Here is a 22,882-nt window from a genome sequence, read left to right on the forward strand (position 1 = left end):
AAGATGCAAAAGTTTCAATATATAGCAGGAATAAAAAGGACTGACAAAAGCATTAAAAACAATAATAGAAGTAAACTGAAGCAAGATTGCCATTAGTACTTAACATTGCTAGCTGTATGCATACTTTCCAATTATTCTTCCATAGTGAGGAATGGCCTGATTATTAAAATAACTTTCAGCTGTCTGAATGCAGGTCAAATACATGCGAAGTCGACAGTAAACATTCTTTCTGAAAACATGTGAATCTAGAAAAAATAGCATCCCATCCCCAAGCTGTCTTCTACCTAAACATGAAATAACTGTCCCTAATCAGCTGCAAAGATACAATAAAGCCTTAAAGATCATCTGATAAAAGCCGCTGACTAAAACATGCAACATTCGTACTTACACAAGACTATTCTTCATCAAAAGACCCTTGGAAGTTGTGATGACAGTTATTTCTAAATGACTACCACATCTTAGGATCGCTCTACAGAATTCCATTTTACAAATAATTAGAAAACTCAAAGTCTAGATACAAATGTCATTTATCTTCTTATCCTGCCAAACTTCTACTGAGATAAAAGAAGCAGAATTCCCTACCTTCTCACCCACCCAAGGTTATTTTCAAGGGACATGATTCCCACATAAGGAACACTTACCAATCACTCACAATGGTAACACATGGAACAGCATCAATATGAAAGAAGAACAAGAACAGAGTTTTACACATACTTTTCTAGAGTGGCAAGCAGGGGGTCGGGCTCTGTACTGTTCTGAATTTGTAACATCTGGTCTCTGCTCAGGCGAACAATTTCACAAAGTGATTGTGATGCATTTGAATGTCGCTAAAGGAAAAAAGTACAATTTTAACCATAAAACATGTTAGAAGTTAAATTTATCATTTAAAAATGAAAGGGAAAGTTATTTAAGAAATAACACAGATTAACACTGGCCATAAGCTTCAGTGAGCAAAAGGTCAAGGCCAAGAGAGATCACATCACAAGTAATGTATTTTGTCAGGCATTCAAATGAGCTTTATAATAGTGCACAGTACATTATTACTATGTGCAGGGAGATGTCATCAAGGTTCTGATGAGTAAAAATTTCTAAAATAGTTGGGAAAAAATACACAGATTGAGCATCCCAAATCCAAAATGCTCCAAAATTTGAAAACTGACAAAGGAAATACTCATTGGAACATTTCAGATTTCTAGGTCCAGGATGTCCAACCAGTATAATGCAAATAAAGGTATTCCAAAATCTGAAAAAAAACTGAAATCCAAAATACCTCCAGTTCCAAGCATTTCAGATAAGGGATACTCAACGTGTATCCCCAAAATACACTCTTATCAGCATAGAAGGATGCACATACTTTTTTTGGATTAAAAAAAAAAGTAAAAGTACATCTGGGCACGATGGCTCACGCCTGTAATCCCAGCACTTTGGGAGGCTGAGGTAGGCAGATCATCTGAGGTCAGGAGTTCAAGACCAGCCTGACCAACATGGAGAAAGCCCGTCTCTACTAAAAATACAAAATTAGCTGGGCATGGTGGCGCATACCTGTAATCCCAGCTACTCGGGAGGTTGAGGCAGGAGATTGAATCACTTGAACCCGGGAGGCAGAGATGGCGGTGAGCCGAGATGCCGCCATTGCACTCCAGCCTGGGCAACAAGAGTGAAACTCCGTCTCAAAAAACAAAGTAAAAGCAAATACAGCTTTCTGTAGAATACCAATGGGTAAGAAATATTAAGCCTTCTCTCAGTGTATTGACCTTACAGAAAAGCTCTAAAATCTCAGCACCCAAACACATTTTATTCTCTGGAATAAGAAACTGAGCGTAACTCAAAGACTGAGCAATGTGCTCCCAATACGGGCAGAACACTCATATTCTAGAAGAGAGGAGAGCACAGATTAGGGTATCCAAACCCACTGACTGGAATCAGGAGCCTAGCATTTCCTTGGTAAGTATCAACTGGCCAGTATAATTTTAACATGGAATTCATCACTTAATACAAAACAGAAGTATTAACAGGACTGTCCAAAAGCCAAAATTAACTTTCTTGTAAGTCATGCAGAGAAGGTGCTGATGTCCACAATGCGGTGTCCTTCTCAAAAAATTTGTTGCAGAATTGGACTTCTCCATTATCAATTTCTCCTGGGCCCTTTGGACAGGCCCTACTGAGCAATCTTCTTCTTAGCCCATTGAGCAATCAAGTTCCTCTGCTCAAGAACATGAACCTAGTAAGGAGTAAGAAACTCCTCCCTGCCAACAGGGCAGGCCACACTCCTGTCATGGCTCTCCACGGCCTGCACAGGCCACATGTCATCACAGGGAAACCCGCTCCTAGAACCACACTCCCCTGCCCACAGGAGGAGGGCTTATCACCCCAGCTAGGTTGAGAGCACCTTCTAAGCAGGGGCTCCCATATTCCCAATCCATGTCTACACTGGATGTGTCCACAAATGTCAACTCTGCTAACAGTAACAACTACTGCAAGGGAGCATACCTTGCATTCTCCCAAAGAGGGATAATGGGGAAGTGACAGCCCCTTTAATAAAGTCCAGGTATCAAAAGTTTCTGAATGGATCAGAGTGAAAGGGTTTCGATCTACTATCACACAAAATGTATCTTTGTGAGAGAGGAGCCTCCACTGCGTGCCTCTTCCTCCAATGTTCCTCTGTGGTACTCGCTCCCCCATCTAACCTGCAACCTAGAGGCACACAAGGAGGCTCCCCCAGCTTCAGGACAAACCTTTAATTGTCCTTAAACCAACTCCTTTGTAGATATTAGGTTGAATCATAGATAACTGTCATGTCTGTAGGTAAAAATGGATGATTACTGCCAATTTTATATGGCTTGGCCTGATACTTCAGGTGGTAACCTTACAGATCTCTTCTAGAGACACTATGCACCCACTGGTCCCAACGGGCATTCCCTCAGCACAGAGTTCAATCTGCAAGCTCCAAATCTAGCTTCAATCCTATAGCCAAGTCAACCTACAGTACCTAGGACAAAAGCCAAACCTGTCAAACTTAACAGCCAGGGCCAGGACGTATAACAACAAAGTTACTGTAGGGGTTCAATGGTGACCAACATCCCACTTCACTGCCTGCAAAGCTGTAACCAGACTGGATAAAACAAATGCAAATGTGGTCACATCAACTGCTACAGATGGGTATAAAAATAAAAAGGAGGCCGGGTGCGGTGGCTCATGGCTGTAATCCCAGCACTTTGGGAGGCCGAGGCTGGTGGATCACAAGGTCAGGAGTTCAAGACCAGCCTGGACAAGATGATGAAACCCCGGTCTCTACGAAAAATACAAAAATTAGCCGGGCGTGGTGGCAGGCACTTGTAATCCCAGCTACTCGGGAAGCTGAGGCAGAGAACTGCTTGAACCTGGGAGGTGGAGGTTGCAGTGAGCCGAGATCGCGCCACCACATTCCAGCCTGGGTGACAGAGTGAGACTCCATCTCAAAGTGGGAAAAAAAAAAAGTAAAAAGGAGCATGAACAAAGGAGGTTTGTAACAAAAGCCAGCTGGTTCGGCATGAAATCCCGGCTCTAGAAAGGAGATGGTGCTGTAACAAGGGCCTGCTGTTGTACATTTCTGGAAATTTTCTGGGTATTGGCAAAATGTAATACAGTTTAGAAAAGTATCAACTTTAAGAACAATAGATTGCTATTTTCCCTCTACTCTCTGATCATGTTCACATTTAATGTAAGTATGCTCTGTGCTCAATAAACAGTTCTTTTTTTTCTATTTGATCAAGTTTACAGTCACACAAGTGAACTTACATCTTCTTCTTGCGATGGATGAACTATTTCCACAAGCCTCTGGATAATTTTCTCCTCATTTAACCACTGTAAAACACATTGTAGAAGTAATCATAGCAATGAGTGGCTCTTGTTCAAGCCCCAATGTAGATTAACATACTTGGAAATATCCATCACATTTTAAGCAGAATGTTACAGGTTTCTCTGGACTTTGAACACTACAGAAAATTAAAAGTCCCCCAAGGAAAATGCCAGTGAATATATTGTTTTAACAATGGCCAACAGTACCAAAAACTCCCCAAATTACAATACCCACACACTAAAATTCTATACATCGGCTTCTTAGCCATAAGGTCACTCCCAGACATTTAGGACTAAAAGGGTTTGTAGGCTGGTTCTTAAGAGAGGACTGGGAGATTAAGAAGGATGGAATTTATACATTTTCTTTAAGAGCATGTTCACTCCAAGCTTCAGAAAGATTGAGAAGAGCAGTATTTAGCACCAAGTCTCTGGGTTAAGAAAAACACAGGATGAACAAAAGGGACTTTTAGATTACAAAACCAAACCCACTGCAGGAAACGTGGGGGCCTGAGGAAGCACAGAGGCAGAGTTTATCCGCCCTGTCATGTGCTGGCAAAGAGCTATGGCCATCTCCTTTTAATCCATGTATGAAATGCTACAGTGAATGAAAACATGAAAGGGATCCAAATTCAGAAAAAAATAAAGGAAAAATCATCTGGCTTAACATTAATGCCATAAGAAGCCGAAAACCATCATCAACAAGGCAGCTCACTACCTAGAAAATACGGCTAAAGGAGACTAGGGCGGGCAGCAGGGGCAGAAATCAAACACAATTTGCTTAAGGAACACAGAAGAAACCCTGACACTGTCTCTGGCTGCTCAATGAAAACACCAATTAAAGGAAAATGTGAAGCTATTAGGCAGGCACCACAAAGGTAGAGGTCCAACTTTATATTTTAAGATCTGTTTTAAAATGTGCACACAAATTCTCCAAGAATCTTGTTTAAATGCATATTCTGATTCAGAAGGCCAAGGAAGAGACCTGAGACTACAGATTTCTAACAAGCTCACAAATGATGTCTGGGACCACTCTTTGAGCAATAACGTCCTGAAACAGAGGAGAGTAAACATCTGTGTGAGGTGCGGGGCATTCCTGACCACTACAGGAGAAACCAGGAAACCTTCCAGGCAGTGAACTCATCAGTCCCAGAACCCTACTGTTTCCACAGCTATTCATAGGAACCTACATTCCAAGCCCACTTCTGTAGTCTTCCTCAACCATGGATCCACAAAATCAAAATAAGACATTCAGGGGTTTCTAAGTAACCTTTCCCCGACCTACACCTTTATCAACCTCCTGTCACTCGCTCTCTCCACAAACACACTGATTCCTTTGGAAACCAGACAGGTCCTAAACTTCAACCCAGAAGCAACCAAAGGAATAAACTGGTTCCTACAAACCATCCTGAATAAATCTCTCCCTATGATAATCCCAATATAAAGGTGACACCCTCCTCCCTATCCTTAAGTCTTTCCCAGAATCCTCAACCTCTTTTGAGAAAAGATACATCTACAAAGACACACCCAAAAGGACAGGTGTCCCAATTTAAGGTCCCTGCCAAGAGACAAGTCCCAGGACATCCACTAGATACACCCAGCTGTTTACTCACAGTGATCACAGTGCCTGGGTCACCAACAAACCCAGCCCTGACCCCATCACATAAATGCACACCTGGCACACCTCCCTACCTCAGTGGAACATGCCCTGCCCTGGGCACCACCTGAAAGACCTTCCTCCTCATAGGCCCTCCTTCTAGTCCTTGAGATCTTAAATAATAACTAGCATTTTCAACAAAACTCATTTCCAAAGAAATGAGTAAGTTCTAAGGTTGCAGGTTAGTATTAAAGACAGATAGACTGAAGCATGGTTCACAAAGCTTCCGAGAAAGGAAAGAAAGGGAGAGGGACCAGGCGCGGTGGCTCACACCTGTAATCCCAGCACTTTGGGAGGCCGAGGAGGGCGGATCACCTGAGGTCAGGAGTTGGAGACCAGCCTGGCCAACATGGTGAAACCCTGTCTCTACTAAAAATACAAAAATTAGCCAGGTGTGGTGGCAGACATCTGTAATCCCAGCTACTCAGGAGACTGAAACAGGAGAACTGCTTGAACCTGGGAGGCGGAGGTTGCAGTGAGCCGAGATCATGCCACTGCACTCCAGCCTGGGTGACAGAGTGAGACTCCAACTCAAAAAAGAAAGGAAGAGGAGAAGACACAAAAGACAAGAAGAGAAGGCAGAGATGGGAGCCTGGGAGAAACCTTATTTTCAAGTTACTCACACCCTCCCCTCCTTCCCACCCAAATTCCACCTAAGACATCTATTCAGGAGGCATACATCCTAAAAATCACCATTTGTCTACATTTTAAAATATGTCCTTCTCAAAGTAAACTCTGCTCTCCTTATCCTTTGTTCCTAGGTACCCATGAGAAGAGAATTACTTCTGAAGTCTGAATCACTGGATGTTATCAACACCTCTCCGTTTTGACCTTCAGAGGTGGCCCTGAAGAGTGTGGCCTCACAACATACTCATATGGGACTTCGAGCTCCCAACCCTCTCATTTCTGCTTTTACCATCAGGCCCAGATTTAAGACAAATGCTCAACCCATAATGTCTCGCCACCCCCATAAAAAGCAAACCAGCAAAAAGGAAAAAACACTCACAACAAAACATTCCACACACCTACGGATATGCCCATCTGAAATTCTAGCTCTGCAAAATCTGGATCTCTTCCTATCTTGGAACAACCTTTCTCCCCCACCCTGTTACCTGCTCCCCAGACAACTCTCTGCTACCAAGTACCCTAATCCCATGCAATCCCTCCCAGCACACAGCAGCCTGGTGGGCTCACATGCCAGCACCCTAACCCCAGTCAACAGCAGGTCAGAATTCTACTCACATTCAGTACATCTTGCCTGGGCTGTGGAGGTTCAATACATGTCAGGAGCCTGAGCAACAAATCCATGATAGCAGAAGTTCCTATGTGCTTTATAATAAGGTCTACAAAATCATGCTTCTTCTTTAAGAAATCCACAATCTAGAGAAAAACAGATCAGAAACTGAAAGACATGTAACTTGGAAACTATAAACTTTACCTTTTAAGTCCCAACCCCCACTCCTCCCAATTTTATCACTACTTTAGGTTGAGAAATGGCAAATCCTGAATTACCAACAAGATATCAAATTGGAAAGCCTGGCTGATAGTTACAACACTCAAAAACCCCTTGGGAAAAAAAACCCTAAATTAGCACATGTCCATTAATACAAATACAACTTAACAGAATCTTTTATTTCTATTCACTTCCATTATTCATTCTCAAAGAATGGGGATCAAAAATTTAATATCCCTATAAAGAGCAAGAGAATATACCATTTTACAGTTTATGAACATAAAGCAAGTCTGTTAAGATTCTGCACCAAAATGAGTAACATTCAAAATCCTAATTGGACCCTAACAAGTATGAGAAAAAAATTTCAAAACAAACATTTCTACTCCAGTCAAAGTAACTAACTCACCTGGCTACACAAACATCGCCTTGGATTTTGACTTCACCAATTCACTCCAATAGCTTAGCACAAGAAGGGCAGCTGGTGGAGAGGCAGAGAGCTACCCTGAAGGAACGTGAGAATAGCCACGGAAATCAGGCCCCTGTTGCTGGCCTCTTCTGCACTGGGAGATCAGGGAGATGACTCTGTCCCACGCATCCCCGTGTCCCATGCAGCCTCGTTGCCTCTGCCTCTGTTCATGTGCATATGTCATCTATTCCCAAACCCTCTGTGAGTCCCAGGGGGAGTGTGGCAGCTGCTATAACAGGATCTTACTGAAATTTCTCAAAAGCCCTGGGACATGGGGGGGTTGAATAACTCACTCCCACCCCCACACCCCATTAGAGATGAGGAAACCAAGGCTCAGAAAGTATCTTCCAGAGCTAAAAGGTGGCTGCCTGGGATTTAAACTTGGATTTGTATGCCACAAAAGCCACAATCTTTCCATTAGGTCATATGAAGTCTAATAGCCAGAGATGACAACTAAAACTGCTTCATACAATTAAGTATAAATACAGGATTAACCAACACACGTTGCTTCTCTAGACAATGAGGTCAAGCATTATGATATAAAACTTCAAGAAATGACATGACACATAAATAATTCACTCACAATTGGGTCCCACAATAGTTTTTAAAAGGACAGTAGAGGAGAAAGGATGAAAAAAGTCACATGTGACCAAGTATTCCATAATTCAGTGCCAGAAACAGCAGACCTGAAGCCCAAAGGAACAAACCCGAGCTAGTGTGGTGGACAGTACAGCACTAACAACAGGGACCTGTGGCCCAGATGACCCCACTGGGGTGCTGACTCATGCAGCACTGAAGATGCCCCACTACGCAACTTTCTGTTCCATGAGCTAACAAATGCCTTTACTGGTTAAGCCAGTTGAGTCTCAATTTTTGTCCTTCCTTACAGTTGCATAGATCCCTACTAATACTATCACATAACAGAAAACCTTTATTTACACTCCTACTTGCAAAGGATAGAGAAATGCCAGGTTTGATCTTAACCCACAGCCACTGAATCCTCTTGCTATCATTCATACAGTTGTGACAGGGAAGTGTAACAAGCAAAAGGCCGAGGGGCTCTTGTCTCAGAATGTAACTGGCAAGTGCCATCATCTCTACACAGATAGAATGTCGGGTTGGACTCTGACGTCTAATACAAAATACTCAAGGCCCCATAAAGTTTTAAGTGTATTCTCTCTATGTGTACACTGAAAATCGGGGCTTGCAAACTTGGGTCCCAACAGCACAGAAGTGAGGAGAAAAAGCACAATGAAGCATAATGTCTGGATAATGGCTGTAACAACCAGCCCTGAGAACTGCCTGGTAATATCAGGGTGATAGGTTGGCTTCCACTCTCCTAAAACAGCCAGCAGTTCTTGTATTTCTAACTAGAAGGCAGAAAAAAACAGACAATCTACATTAGAGTAATCATGATTTGGGGATTACTACCAAAGTGAAAAGAATCTTATTTCCAATCAACTTAGGAAGCTTATCCTACTCCATTAAGTGAAAGAAAGAAAGAATGGTATCTCTTTCTAAAATAAAACATGTATCCACTTTACCTTGGCATAGGACAGGACACACTGGGCCCAAAATAGCTCCAGTCCTTCCACAAGTGCTGAGAGCAAGAATGGGTCACCCAGAGCCATTTTCTATCATGAAGGATGGCAGGACCAACTGGTTTGACCACTTTTACCCCGTATCATCACACCCATACTTGTTGCAATTCTGGCAAATCTGCTATAGTTTATACTTGAATATCTGAGGCTCTAGTTGTTCCCTGGGTGCCTATTTCCATAAAATGACTAAAATCTCCAGATAAGCAGATCCTTTTTCACAACAATATCCACTAAAGCAGAGGTTCTCAAATGTCAGCATGCATCAGAGTTAGCTGAAGGCTTGCTAAAACCCAGATTGTAGGGCCCACCCCTCAGAGTTTCTGATTCAGCAGGTGTGGAATAGGGCTCAAGAACTTACATTTCTGGCCGGGCGCGGTGGCTCAAGCCTGTAATCCCAGTACTTTGGGAGGCCGAGACGGGCGGATCACAAGGTCAGGAGATCGAGACCATCCTGGCTAACACAGTGAAACCCCATCTCTACTAAAAAATGCAAAAAAACTAGCTGGGCGGGTTGGCGGGCGCCTGTAGTCCCAGCTACTCGGGAGGCTGAGGTAGGAGAATGGTGTAAACCCAGGAGGCGGAACTTGCAGTGAGCTGAGATCCGGCCACTGCACTCCAGCCTGGGCGACAGAGTAAGACTCCAAAAAAAAAAGAACTTACATTTCTAACAAAATTCTCTACTGAGGTGCTGCTGCTTCAGGGACCACACTTAAAGAACCAAGTGAAGTTTTTGTCAAACCACACTGGATATGAACAGCAGAGCTACAAATGTATACAGCAGTCTATACACTCAGATGTCTCAAGCCTGACACTGGAGCAGTTTTGAGTAGAATCAAAACAGAATCACCATTAGTACAAACCAATCACCAATTACATTTGTGGGAAAGGTTTTTGGTTTAAGCTTCATCTGTGATCATCAATAGGGGAAAAACAAAACAAAGCGTTTGTTGACATATTCAATGGCTTAGTTATTACACTTGCCATCTTAGTTAAGCCCTGTCTTCACAAATGGGTACCCAATATTCTCATCTTCTACCCACTTGTCAAAAGAGGAAACCAAAGTATGCTAACAAATTACGTGAAATTTGAGATTATACCATATTAGAAATATTCGTCAATGTATAAATAGTATGTGAGTGCTTAGAATGTTTAAGGCTTAAAATACATTCTCTTAGAACTCTAAAGCAACAGCGACTGGGGGATCACCTCAAGGGGATGATCAGCCTAATACTTACCTTTCGGAAAATCATATTTACCTGTTCTGGTTTTCTGCTGATAAGAATACTTAGCACCTTGCTGAAGAAACTGGCAAGTAGTGGGTTCAAAGGGGAATCGTTTAGGAGGAAGCTATATAATTTCATTAGCAAGGATTCATCTTCTCCCAGTCTATCATTCATCTGGGAGACATCAGAAGTGAGCAACTCACAAGATATATTTGGATACCTAGAAGAACAGGATACTTACATCATCATCTTTATTAACAGTTTAATTATATAAAGATAAACACAAATCAGAAAGGCTTCCCGAGATTTTGTGAGAACAATAAAATCATTTACTGGGAATCAGGAAATCATTTCAATTCATTCTGTTCAACCAACCTCCAGACTAAAATAAATTTTCTACTATCTAAAAAATTGTTTTTAAACCAAGCTTTAATAAGAATACATTTTCCCTGAAAAAACTAGAGCACACCTAGTACTCTGGAGCCCAGGGAGGTCATGCTGCAGGGCCCGGGCCTTCTCCATGATCAGCGAGAAAAGCGGCTGGAGGTGCGAGCCGTCGGGCTACAGCCTCCTCTGGCATGGGAAGCAGCATAGCTTGCGGACAACTGTGGAGCACACTGGTTTCCAGGAAATTGCACTGCACACAGCACCTGGTAATGACTTAAGACACTCTGTAGGGACCTGGACCAGCCTTTATCTTTAGATGGGTTGCAAATGGTACTACGAAGTTGTTTTCAGTCTATATTACATCTTAAGAGAGTAAGCATCCTACTATAATGAAGCAGGGAAGAGGACATCAGCCTAGGCTACCAAGGCAGGAAGCAGTATACCAAAATAATGTAGTCCTAGCTATTTAGGAGGCTGAGATTAGAGGATCACTTGAGCCCACAAGTTTGAGGCTACAGTGTGCTATAACTGTTGCACTCCAGCCTGGACAAGAGTGAGACCTTGTGTCAAAACCAAAACAAAACAAAACTAGTGCTCTCCACATCAGCCTTCCAGTATCTGGAGATTAGCACAGACACAAAATCAGTCCACTGTCAGTCTTCACCGTGCTCTCTCTCCTGTAGGATACAGGCCCACAGCTAAGAACATGACACCTGCTCTGGATGGAACCACACAGGCTCTTCTACAGATCCCACGGCTTTAGAAATGCCTGCACCCCCTAAAGCATGCTTGCCTCTGACGACCAGACCACTGACCCTCCGCAAACAGGCAGCAGGTCCATTTTCTCCACTTACTCCTTCTACCACAATCTCGTGTCTGTTTTCACTAGTAACAACAGAGACGTTGAGCCTATCCAGACGATACTCTAGCTGACCCAGGATTACTCTGCTCTTACACTCCTCCCTGCTAAATAGCCAGGACCCAGTGCCCCAACCAGTCATCAGGAGTGGCAAGCTCAAAGGCCGAGCAAGACAGGGAGATGGCAAAAGAGCCAAACGTGGCTGTACGACAAAAGAAACCAGGGAAGACTGGGGCGGGAGAGACACATATAGGACACACCTGGGGCATCCAAGGCAAGCAAGTGCTGCCTGCAGCAAGACCCTAGCACCAAAAGACCACTGGTGATGAACCAGAACGCTGCAGCACTTGACAGGCTCTGATGTGAGGCCTAAAGACAGAAGAGTATGAGAAGGTCCCGAAATAAGCCTTTGTATAAAGAAAACAGAAAAGGAAAAAAAACAGACCTGGCAGATGTATGGGTCTTTGGGAAGTAAAGTCTCTCTCAATTTACATAACATGGGCTTCAACATGCCAGAATATAAACCCCTGTAAAGTACCCATTATCCCAGGAGTGGGCTGATACAGTGGTTATAGGTGCAGCAACTAGAGTCACACTAGCTAAGTTCAAAACCAGCCTCTACCACTTACATGCTGTATAACCTTGGGCAAGTTACTTAACCTCTCTGGGCCTCAGTTTCCAAGTTAGTAAGATTAAGGACTATTGTCCTTATCTTATGGAGGAGAGGAGTAAAAAAGGCTGGGAAGAGGGCCTGGCATAAAGTAAATAAGTGCTTAAAAAATGACAGCTGTTTTCATTCCTCTTTATTTTCACTATAAAATGGCAGAATGCTGCTAGGGTGGGTTGGGGAGTTGCACTCACTCAACTGTCTTAATGTGGAAACTGCTGACAAATAGAGGACTCAGTGAAAGGCAGCGGACTCCTGGCTGTGAATCAAATGCATGAGTGTTTTCTCCAAACTCTGACAAAGTCCAGATGAGCAACTTTAAAATTTGTTCACTTTTTCTAGGTGACTGGGTGGTATGACCCAACTCAAGAAGCATGCATAATGTTAGCCATTACACAAAAAGCTCAGAGTTCTGGCTCCACACAGGCTGGGGCTATTCTCCTTCCCTCCCTCCTTAACATTCAAGAAGCTTCTCAAGGCCGAGCGCAGTGGCTCACACCAACAGTCCCAGTATTTTGGGAGGCCAAGACAGGTGGATCACCTGAGGTCAGGAGTTCAAGACCAGCCTGGCCAATATGGCAAAACCCCATCTCTACTAAAAACACAAACATTTACCAGGTATGGTGGTACATGCCTGTAGTCTCAGCTATTCAGGAGGCTGAGGCACAGGAAACACTTGAACCTGAGAGGCGTAGGTTGCAGCCAGCTATGACTGTGCCACTGCACTCCAGCCTGGGCGACAGAGCAAGACTCTGGCTTTAAAAAAAAAAAAGGGGGGGGGGCGGGGCAGCAGCTTCCCAAGCACCCGAAGATGCCTCCACTCCACCCTCAGCAAGGCCCCTCCTCCTCCACAGGCTCTGACCTCACTTCCTTTGCCTGAGAACACAGAGGAGGCAATCAGAAGAGGTCCCAGCCCTACCACATCCCGACCTACACCTAGGTGCTTCCTCCCTGCTCCAGGGGAGCAGCCCGTGCTCCTGAGGTCATCCTGCATGTGTGCTCTGGACCACATGCCCCCACCCCCGCCCATCCAGCACAACGCATCGCTCAGTGGCTTGCTCCCTCACACTGGCTGTGCTTCCTCTGTGCTGCAACATTCTCACAGGTCATCACTTCCATTTAGGAAAAAACAAAACCGCACACCGCCCCTGACTCCACATCTGCCTCGACCTACCACTTCCTTTCTGCTCCTGTTACAGGAAATCACTTAAAAAGAATTGTCTCTGCTTGTCTCCAGGCTTTCACCCGGGCCCCTCTAAAGAACCTGCACTGATGGGGCCCATGATCTCCACGTTACAAACCGAGTGGTTTTTTATGAGCAGTACCCCTAACCCACTGTCCCCCTCTCCTTCCTGAAGCCAGACTTTCCCCTGGTTTCCAGGGTAGCAGCCCCCAGGTTCTCCTCTTGCATCCAGTCACTCATCCATCCCTCAGTGGAACCCTGGCCAGCCCATACTACCCATTTCCAGTTTCGGAAGCTTTCTTCCAGCTCCGCCGGCAATCTCATTCAGCCTCATGGCTTTACATGTCCTCCGTCTACCTGCTGCTAGGCCTCATCTCTGCCTCACGTCTAACAGGCATTTCAAATGTGACAGGGCCAGACCCAAACTCCTGCCCTTTCCCTCTGCAATCTTTCTTCACTGCCATAAAGCCACTCCATCCTCTCAACTGCCCAGGCCAAAATCCTCATAGTCACTCTTGACACTTTATCTCCCATTCCATACCTAGAGGAAACCCCTTGAGTTCTAACTTCATCTAGTGCCTCCGGGAATCTGACTGCTTCTCACCAATCACGTCCACTAAGATCTTATTATTCTCTGCTGATCACTGCAGCCAACTGTACTTCCACTTCTGTCCTCCTACAGTCCCTAACCACAGAGCAGGCACAGCACTCCCGGGAACAAAGTCAGACTATGGCACATACTTGCTCAAAACCCTCTGGTGGCTTCCCATCTTGTCCCAAGTATAGCAAGCATCCTGGCTGAGCCTACCAGGCCCTGTATGGCCTGTCTCTAGAGGTGCTCCAACTTCACCCCAACTCTCCCACCTTCCATTTTCCCTCATTCACAATGCTGCCGCTTCTCTGGCTGCCCACATGTTCTTGGGGTACACCACGCACACGAGCACATTAGGGCTTCCACACTTGCTGTTCCCTCTGCCTGGATGTTCCTTGTTTTAAGTACCCACTTGGCAACCCCCTTAATTCCTGCATGGCTCTGACGAGATGGCACCATCTTAATTAGGCCTTCCCTGAGCTCCTCTGCCCACTCCACCACCTTTAGCATTCCCTGTCTCGTCATGCTCCATTTTTCTCCAGAGGTCTTACCTGACAAACTATTGGTGGGCTTTTTAGTCTGGTTTACCCCAATACAGCAATTACTCTTTCATCCCAAAACTACACAATCCCAGTCTAAACTTCCTTAAATGACTGTAGTCAACCATAACCCTAAAACACTTTCAGATCCCAGCTAAAAAACCCCTCTATGCTCATCTAGCTGTGGCATCATCCAAGGTACATTACACACAGGTGGTGACTCTGCTCAGGCCAGAAGCATGGCAGAGTACTGCCCTATCCAACTCAAATGGTGCTCCTTCAAAATGGTACCATGCAGAAGGCTGTGTCCAGAGGAGGCGCATTTGCTCTTGCCACCTCAAAGGCAAAAACACTGGCAAAGCAACACAATACAAGTGCCACACAGTTATAATGGGTGGGAGGGGCCACTACTTCTTTTGGAGAAAGTAAGCCCTTCATAGAAGGCATGCCTACTCTTCAATGATTAAAACATCACTAGCCTCACTCAGCATGTGAGGAAACAGACCCAAGAAGGGTAAGCTCCCTGCCCAAGCTCTCAGAGATTGGAAGAGAAGAGGGTCATACTCCTCTGAAGGGGCGGATCCAAAACCTGTGCTCTCTGATGCATATCACACCCCTCCTACACGGATGAGCCCCAATTCAAGTAGCACCACCCATACACTAGTTCACTGTGAAGGGAATTCCAAGTAGCAAAGTGTCTATCGTTTGGGGGATGAGAGCACACTAGCATGTCTGCCACGGCCTCCCGGGTTCAAGTGATTCTCCTGCCTCAGTCTCCTGAGTAGCTGGGATTACAGGCGCCTGCCAACAGGCCCAGCTAATTTTTGTAGTTTTAGTAGACTCAGGGTTTCACCATGTTGGCCAGGTTGGTCTCAAACTACTGACCTCATGTGATCTACCCGCCTCAGCCTCCCACAGTGCTGGGATTACAGGCATGAACCACCGCGTCCGGCCTTTCCTCCTCTTTTTTAAGACACTAATCTCTGAGTGAAGGCTTTCACTAAATGCTAGGTGTCAATGTTAATGGTTGGCAGAGAACATGGCATCTTTGAAGACCTAAGCCACTAGCAACTTGAAAGCGTTAACAAGTATTTCCCCAACAACACATTTCTCCCCAAGAAGAAAGGAAAAGATGTCTGAAAAGAAAGGGAAACTGAGGGAGAAATGGCAAGAGAGACACTACTAAAAGCCTAATTCTTCCTATTCCATTAAGTTTATGTAATGCATCAATTTTTGTTTCTGAAGTTGCTCTATCTTCTGGAGGGAAAAGAGCCAAATATTTCAATAGAGTTGGATATGGAGAAATAATTAACTGAAGCCCCAATACTTTACATACCTATGGAGTTTCCAGGGGTTTGTATAAAAAGTGTTATAGTGATGGTAATAATGGATTCTCACTGTACTGTCGTTCTCTTTGTAAGCAGATTAAACTAGCAGACAAAATCCACTGTAGTTACCCATGGTGTGACCAGCTACACTGATGTTCACTAATACCCATTCCTTTATTTTCAGCTGATAAAAGGTCAGAATTTATTGTATAAGCAATGCTCTCAGTAACCCCAAGTTCTGACTTAGATTTGCTGTGCGATTTTGCGTAGTCACATAATGTCCATCTTCCTATTTGTAAAGTAAATATTTTAATCATCTTACTATTTTTGAGACATTTGTCATCATTGTTTACAAAGCACGCTGCCTTTCCAGAAAACCTTTGAATGAAATTCAGAACACTCATTTTAAACTCTTGTGATTCTCTGGACTTACTGCTAGAATGGATTTTGTGCTCCACTGAGCCTGTCATTCTTGACTATCTTACCCTTCTGTAAATGGCGACAGTCACACTGGAGAATCCTTGAACAAGAGCTGTATATTCTACCCCCAATTCACTTTAGTCCCACTCTAGAGAAAAGATTGAATTGTCTTACTTGTATCTGATCTTTTCATCCATGTCTTGAGGTGGTTCTTCTATAATGAATGAGACTAAATCTTCGAGACATTCTGCTTTTAACAGAAACTCTATAAGTTTGCGGTTCTGGGCTTTACATTCCTGTAAAACATCTTCCTCATCCATTAACTCCTTCAGTGTTACATCTTCTCTTTCTAGAAGTGTGTCTATGTGGGATGATGAATGAAGATCAAATTTCCAAAACATGCTGGTCTAAACAAAATGCAGAAAGTATTTCATAAAATTTCAACTTTACAAATTAATTTTCCATAATTCATATTTCAGTTCAGTTTTATAGTCTAAAATGCCAACTTTGCTCACATAAGTTAAATAAGCTTCACACTGAACCTATAAAATACTTTTTAAAGCATAACTGGCAGAATTTTTTCCTTGAAATTCTTGAAATATTCCTTGAAATATTTTCAAAAAAGAAAATATTTTAATTGATAAAAAATTTTGACTTGAAAATGCTCAAAGCTAACACTTGGGACGATTTTAACCTGCAAAAGTAATTCATCCATACTTTGTTAAGAAGTGATGCTGGGAAAAGAGAAAAGTCACTCTTTTCTTAACGGTGAAGGACAGAATATCTTCAGCAACAAGTGATAAGCAGTGAGGCCTAAATATCTAGAAGGCTTCAGAAGACTAAGAACTAAATAATCACTGCAAATCAGTACTTTCATAGTCAAAAGCCTGAAGAAATAAACTGGTAAAATCTGTGCCATTTTTAATATACTACTAAAAACTGAAAACTAATTCTCGAGGAGTTAGAGAAACTGCTTCTCCTCTGGTTACTAGCAAAACATGACAATGAAACCCAATCACTACGCCACATACATATTCGTTCCTCAGCTTCATGCCCATCCTTCCTCAACAAGGAAAACAGAGTTTGTTACTTCAAATTATAGAGCTAAAAAAGGTACTTATTTGTTACAAACGGAAACATAAAACAGAGGGCTCACTACATGATCTAAAGGCTGCCATTCATGATGGGATGATCTCAAAAGCCACTTTTGAGATACATGACGGGATGATGGCATCACAGTAAAGACCTCAGTAGACCATTCAAAGTCTGTCTATATGCTCACTGCAGAATTCCTAAACCGGAGTTTGGTAATACATACTGACTCTCTGTAACCCCTAAACGAAACCTATGTATAAGCTGGAGCTTCACTACCCACTTAGTGAGGTGTCCCATTATCATTATCTCCAAAAAAGCATGACTATCCACATGCTATTTACAAAAGCCTAGGTAAAAGGAAGGAGGCCGCAAAGGATGGTAGTCCATGCATAGCACATATTTTTAGAAGTATGTATCTGGGCCGGGCACAGTGGCTCACACCTGTAATCCCGGCACTTTGGCAGGCACCAAGGCGGGAGGATCACTTGAGGTTAGGAGTTCAAGATCGGCCTATGCAACATAGTGAGACCTCATGTCTGTAAGAAAAAAAAAATTTCAAAAAATTAGCCAGGCATTGTGGCACACTCCTGTAGTACCAGCTACTAAGGAGGCTGAGGCTGTAGTAAACCATGATTGTGCTACTATACTCCAGCAGGGCAACAGGGTGAGGGCCCTATTTCCATAAAAAAACCAAAAACAAAAAAACACAACAAAAAAAACCCACATACATTAGGAGATCAGGCAGGAATATATCCTGATTTTATGCTTTTATGAACATCTGCCTCAAAAAAAAGAAAAAATTTTTTTAAATAAGAGATCATAGAGGGCAAAATCACTGACACTGCTAGTATAAACACTGATCAATCCAGGAACAAAAGAAGGAAAACAAACTCTGTACCATGGCAGGTTACTCAAGGCTCTGTAAAAAGTAGATCCACTTCACAGGATAGGCAGTGAGATCACTGAACATTTTATTCTTAAGTATATGAGCATATTATTTAAAATATAGGTAGAGTTTTTTTGTGAGACAGGGTCTTGTTCTGTCACCCAGGCTGGAGTACAGTGGCATGATCTCAGCTCACTGCAACCTCTGCCTCCCGGGTTCAAGTAATCCCTACCTCAGCCTCCCAAGTAGCTAGGATTACAGCATGCCATCACACCCGGCTGATTTTTTTTTTTTTTTTTTTTGTATCTTTAGTAGAGACAGGGTTTCATAACGTTGGCCAAGCTGGTCTCAAACTCCTAACCTCAAGTGATCCACCTGTCTCAGCCTCCCCAAGTGCTGGGATTACAGGCATGAGTTACCGTGCCCAGCCAAGCACAGTTTTAATGAAGCTTTCAAAAGCTCCTTAAAAGAACAAGTTTTAAATAGGAATATTATAAAAAGTGAAGGGTGTTACAAAAGTCTTCCTTGTTTTTTAAAAAAAAAAAACCTTTAAATTCTTTAAAGGACACATGGCGACAAGCTCACATCAATTAGCAGCAACAGGACCAAGACATATTTAAGGATGGCAGCCATTGTGATGGCTGGACACAGCATCTTACAAGAGGAGTCGATGTGGAGGACTGACGTTCAGCACAAAGCTCTGTGGGATGACACAAAGCAGTGGCCCACAGTCAGCGGCAGGGCTGTCTCGTTCCTCTATTGGATTAGTCTAATAATTATGTCCAAATGACATCACAGACCATGCTAGAGAAGCACAACTCCTCACACTGACAGCAGCCACTATGGTCCTAAGCTAACAGGACTTCTCTGCTCAAGACGAGGGGTGGGTAGGGGCATCCACAGAAGCCACCCAGTGGGCAATGTAACACATCTGCCAGTGAAGGAAATAAGAGCAAGCTACTTCTAACACAAATATTAAAGAAATAAGGGCAAAGACGACATACAAGTAACAGGAAAAGAACTTTGGGGAAAAGGTCAGTGGATATAAACCTTAGCAATAAATGCTTTTTGCGATTTTCAGACGAGTGGGAAATGGTAAACAAAATAACTTTATTATGCCATTTTATACTAATACAACTAACAAGTAGAAAAAAAGACAAAAGATAACTTCAATGGAAGAGGGAAAAAGTTGGGTTTCCATTCCCACAGAGGAAGAGAAGTGGTTCACTGTCTGAGGGCACGGAATAACAACGCCAGCGCCACCGTTCGCTGTCTGAGGGCACGGAATAACAACGCCAGCGCCACCCACCAATGCTTCCGGTGGAGTAATACAGCTCATGCTCCTCTGTGTTCTTAAAAATCACAAAACCTTTTTTTAAAATATATTTTTACTACTATTCCCCATACTTAGTATTAAAGGCAAAGTATGAAAAATACTAAGAAATAAATCAGAAAAAAAGTGAATCTGATATCAAGCACTTATTTTTAGCTAATAATAAACAGGGTATACATTCACCAATCAGGTGACAAGCTATGTCTAAAAACTAGATAAAATGACACTTCTGAATTATGAATCAAGATACAACTTATTTGCCTCAAGTAAAAACTGACTTCCAAAATCTCAACCTTACTATAAAGGAAACTCATTAATACTGGGTTTATAAAGAAGAGAGATAATTAGTTGTGATGAAGTAAGAAGAGGTGTTGGCAAACCAAATCCAGCTCACAGCCTGCCAGCTATGAATGATTTTGACATTTTTTAAGGGTTGTTTTAAGAAAAAAAAAAAGAATATATGATAGAGGCCATCTGCGGCCCACAAAGTCTAAAATATTTACTAACTAGTCTTTCACAGAAAAGTGTAGTGTCCTTTGTTCCAGAGGAAATAAAAGTCCCACTAACACCCACTTTGCTTTCTGCAGTCTCCTGAATCCACCCAACACCTACCCCACAGCCCTTGCACCCTGCCCAGTGAGGTGCTGACAGTCGCCCATCTCCATTCTCCCCTTCCTGGGGCACTCACCATATAGGTGTGGCCACATGACAGAGTTTCCTCCATCGTGCCAGGAGCCATCAAACCTCCCATGGTCCTTCACCTGTATCTGGCTGAATGCTGAAAGACCAAAAGACCCTGAGGGATGGTAGAACCAAAACATGGAACATGCCTTGGTCCCCAAATCACCACATGGAAGAAAGTCACCTACTGCTCTAAGTTCCTGCCAATGCTGTTCCAGTGAGCCAGAAGCAACCTTCCTGTAGCAGAGCCTGTGTGCTCCTGCAGCGTGGCCTAACTCATGAATCAGGTCCTCCAATTCCCCAGCCATGACTTTGTGGGTTTAGTACACTGATTTTAAACTTGAGATTTAAACACAAGAAAAGGAGTTCTTTAGCAACTATCCTGGCTCACTACAACCTCTGCCTCCCGGACTCAGGTGATCCTCCCACCTCAGCCTCCAGGGTAGCTGAGACTATAGCCCTGTAACACCACACCTGGCTAATTTTTTTTGTAATTCTGTAGAGACAGGGTCTCACTATGTTGCTCAGGCTGGTCTCAAGCAATCTCCTAGCCTCAAGCAATCGACCACCTCAGCCTCTCAAAGTGCTGGGACTACAGGTGTGAGCCACCACATTCAGCTAATTCCTTTTGCTCCCCACTATTCAGAGTTAGAATAGCATTTTTCAGATAAGAACACTTTGAAATATACATCTTTGTACTGGACATACTACAAACTCAAAACCAAGATATATCCACAGCTAATTCCTTATGCAAAAATTACGTATTTTACCTTTTAGCCAAACAGCAAGCTGACTGGGAACAAATGGCACTGGTAAGTGAGTCATCCCTGCTCGGCCTTCACTCCTATTTGTACTCTTTCAAGTAGGAAGAAGCCAGGTATGAAATAACAGTTACAAAGTTCAACTGGCCAGAGCCCTGGGGTAAAATGGAGTCCTTTAAAAAATATAACTACTCTAAAATATGCAGAAAAACCAAAATGTCAGAACTTCAACAACTTGTTTTTAGTAAACATAAATATCCTTTAAAATTCACAACCTAGACTACATAGCCATGCAACGAATAATGACAGGGATACAGACTGAGAAATGCTTCATCAGGTGACTTGGTCGTTGTGTGAATATCATGGAGTGACTTACACAAACCTACACAGTCTAGCCTACTACACACCTGGACTATCTGGTATAGCCTATTGCTGCTAGGCTATAGACGTACACAGCATGTTACTGTGTACTGAAACACGGAGGTAGTCGTGACAATGCTAAGTATTTGTGTATCTGAACAGACACTACCATGTTAAGATGTTGTGGCCGGGCGCGGTGGCTCACGACTGTAATCCCAGCACTTTGGGAGGCCGAGGCGGGCGGATCACAAGGTCAGGAGATCGAGACCACGGTGAAACCCCGTCTCTACTAAAAATACAAAAAATTAGCCGGGCGCGGTTGTGGGCGCCTGTAGTCCCAGCTACTCGGGAGGCTAAGGCAGCAGAATGGCGTGAACCCGGGAGGCGGAGCTTGCAGTGAGCCGAGATCGCGCCACTGCACTCCAGCCTGGGCGACAGAGCGAGACTCCGTCTCAAAAAAAAAAAAAAAAAAAAAAAGATGTTGTTTAGCTGAAGTAGCAAAATCACCTTAAAGAATCCCCCCAAACTAATCATTGATATCAGTCATTAATTGGGTGACAGGAATTTTTCAGCCCCATTATAACCTTATGGGACCACCGTCATATATGCAGCACATGACCGTGCTTAAATAGGATTTAGGGATAATTTCTTCCACCAAAGTCAGTGGGGCAAAGAGTTTAGTAAAGCCAAACTACCCTCTATCTTTCTTCAAAATCCTAGAGTTTTTTTTGTAAGTTGGATTAAGTAGTTTGAAAACGGAGTTTTCTCCAAAAGGGCTAAGATTAAGAAAGCAGGTCACTGGGGAGTCATCTGTTACTTTATGCCACAGAGGACAATGTCTGCTGTTCCCCACCTTCCTGTAATGTAAGACAAGTGAAAACTGCCATCTTATATACACAAAATAGGATCAAAGGATCCATTTGTTGAGTAAATCTATTCATCGCAGATCAACTGCTTTACTTAATGACCCTCTAAAATTATTAAAATACCTTCATGATATCAAAGCCTTTCAAAATCTGAGGCCAAGTACCTTGAATTCAAGGTATTCAAGCAGTGACATTCTCTGGAAAAAGGTGCCACCCTGTCTCTGACACAGGAACTAGGAACTGGTACAGTGGCTAAATTATTTACAAGAGGTAGAACAAGAACATCAGTCTATCTGTGAACTTTGCCAAGGCACTGCTAGTAGAATGCTAGTATATTCAATAAGGGTCCAATGATAATTTATGTGAACCACCTACAACGCTTTGTTTTCATCAAATATACAAATCCCCTCAACCTCTTTTAGGACTATTAAGAATCTTAACAGACCTGGATTCTAACACCAGCTCCACTATTGGCTAGCCCTGAGGCCTCAGGAAAGCTACTTCATCTCTAAGCCTCAGTATCCTTAGCAAATAAACAGGTTGCAGAGAGTCAATAAGAAAGACCCACAATAGCAGCTAGAAAATACAGGCACCAACATACGCACACTCAGGCAAACAGAAGCTACTAGGGCAATGAATATACCCAACAATGAAATCAGTGAGCTTTAAAGTTTCCCAAACTTTCATAGGC

General features: G+C 43.2%; 1 protein-coding gene across 50 annotated transcripts in view; it reads right to left on the bottom strand.

Annotated features, from left to right (window-relative positions):
• The window catches only part of PPP6R3 (protein phosphatase 6 regulatory subunit 3), a 158,365-nt gene that overhangs the window by 65,441 nt on the left and 70,042 nt on the right, over positions 1-22,882 (bottom strand). For 37 of the 50 annotated variants that reach the window (XR_013403469.1, XR_013403471.1, XR_013403473.1 and 34 more), the window contains 5 exons: positions 16,384-16,616; positions 10,268-10,454; positions 6,734-6,871; positions 3,778-3,843; positions 715-827 (listed from right to left, as the gene is read on the bottom strand). Coding sequence is in view for 45 of the 50 variants with exons in the window: in XM_077961911.1 (XP_077818037.1) it covers positions 715-827; positions 3,778-3,843; positions 6,734-6,871; positions 10,268-10,454; positions 16,384-16,610 (731 nt within the window). In the remaining 5 variants the exon portion in view is untranslated. Of the gene's footprint in view, positions 1-714; positions 828-3,777; positions 3,844-6,733; positions 6,872-10,267; positions 10,455-16,383; positions 16,617-17,745; positions 17,841-22,882 lie in introns of all 50 variants that reach the window. The other 13 variants (XM_077961919.1, XM_077961917.1, XM_077961913.1 and 10 more) reach the window with 2 other exon arrangements.

The sequence above is a fragment of the Macaca mulatta genome, chromosome 14, assembly GCF_049350105.2.
Source record: "Macaca mulatta isolate MMU2019108-1 chromosome 14, T2T-MMU8v2.0, whole genome shotgun sequence".
Taxonomy (NCBI): Eukaryota; Metazoa; Chordata; class Mammalia; order Primates; family Cercopithecidae; genus Macaca; species Macaca mulatta.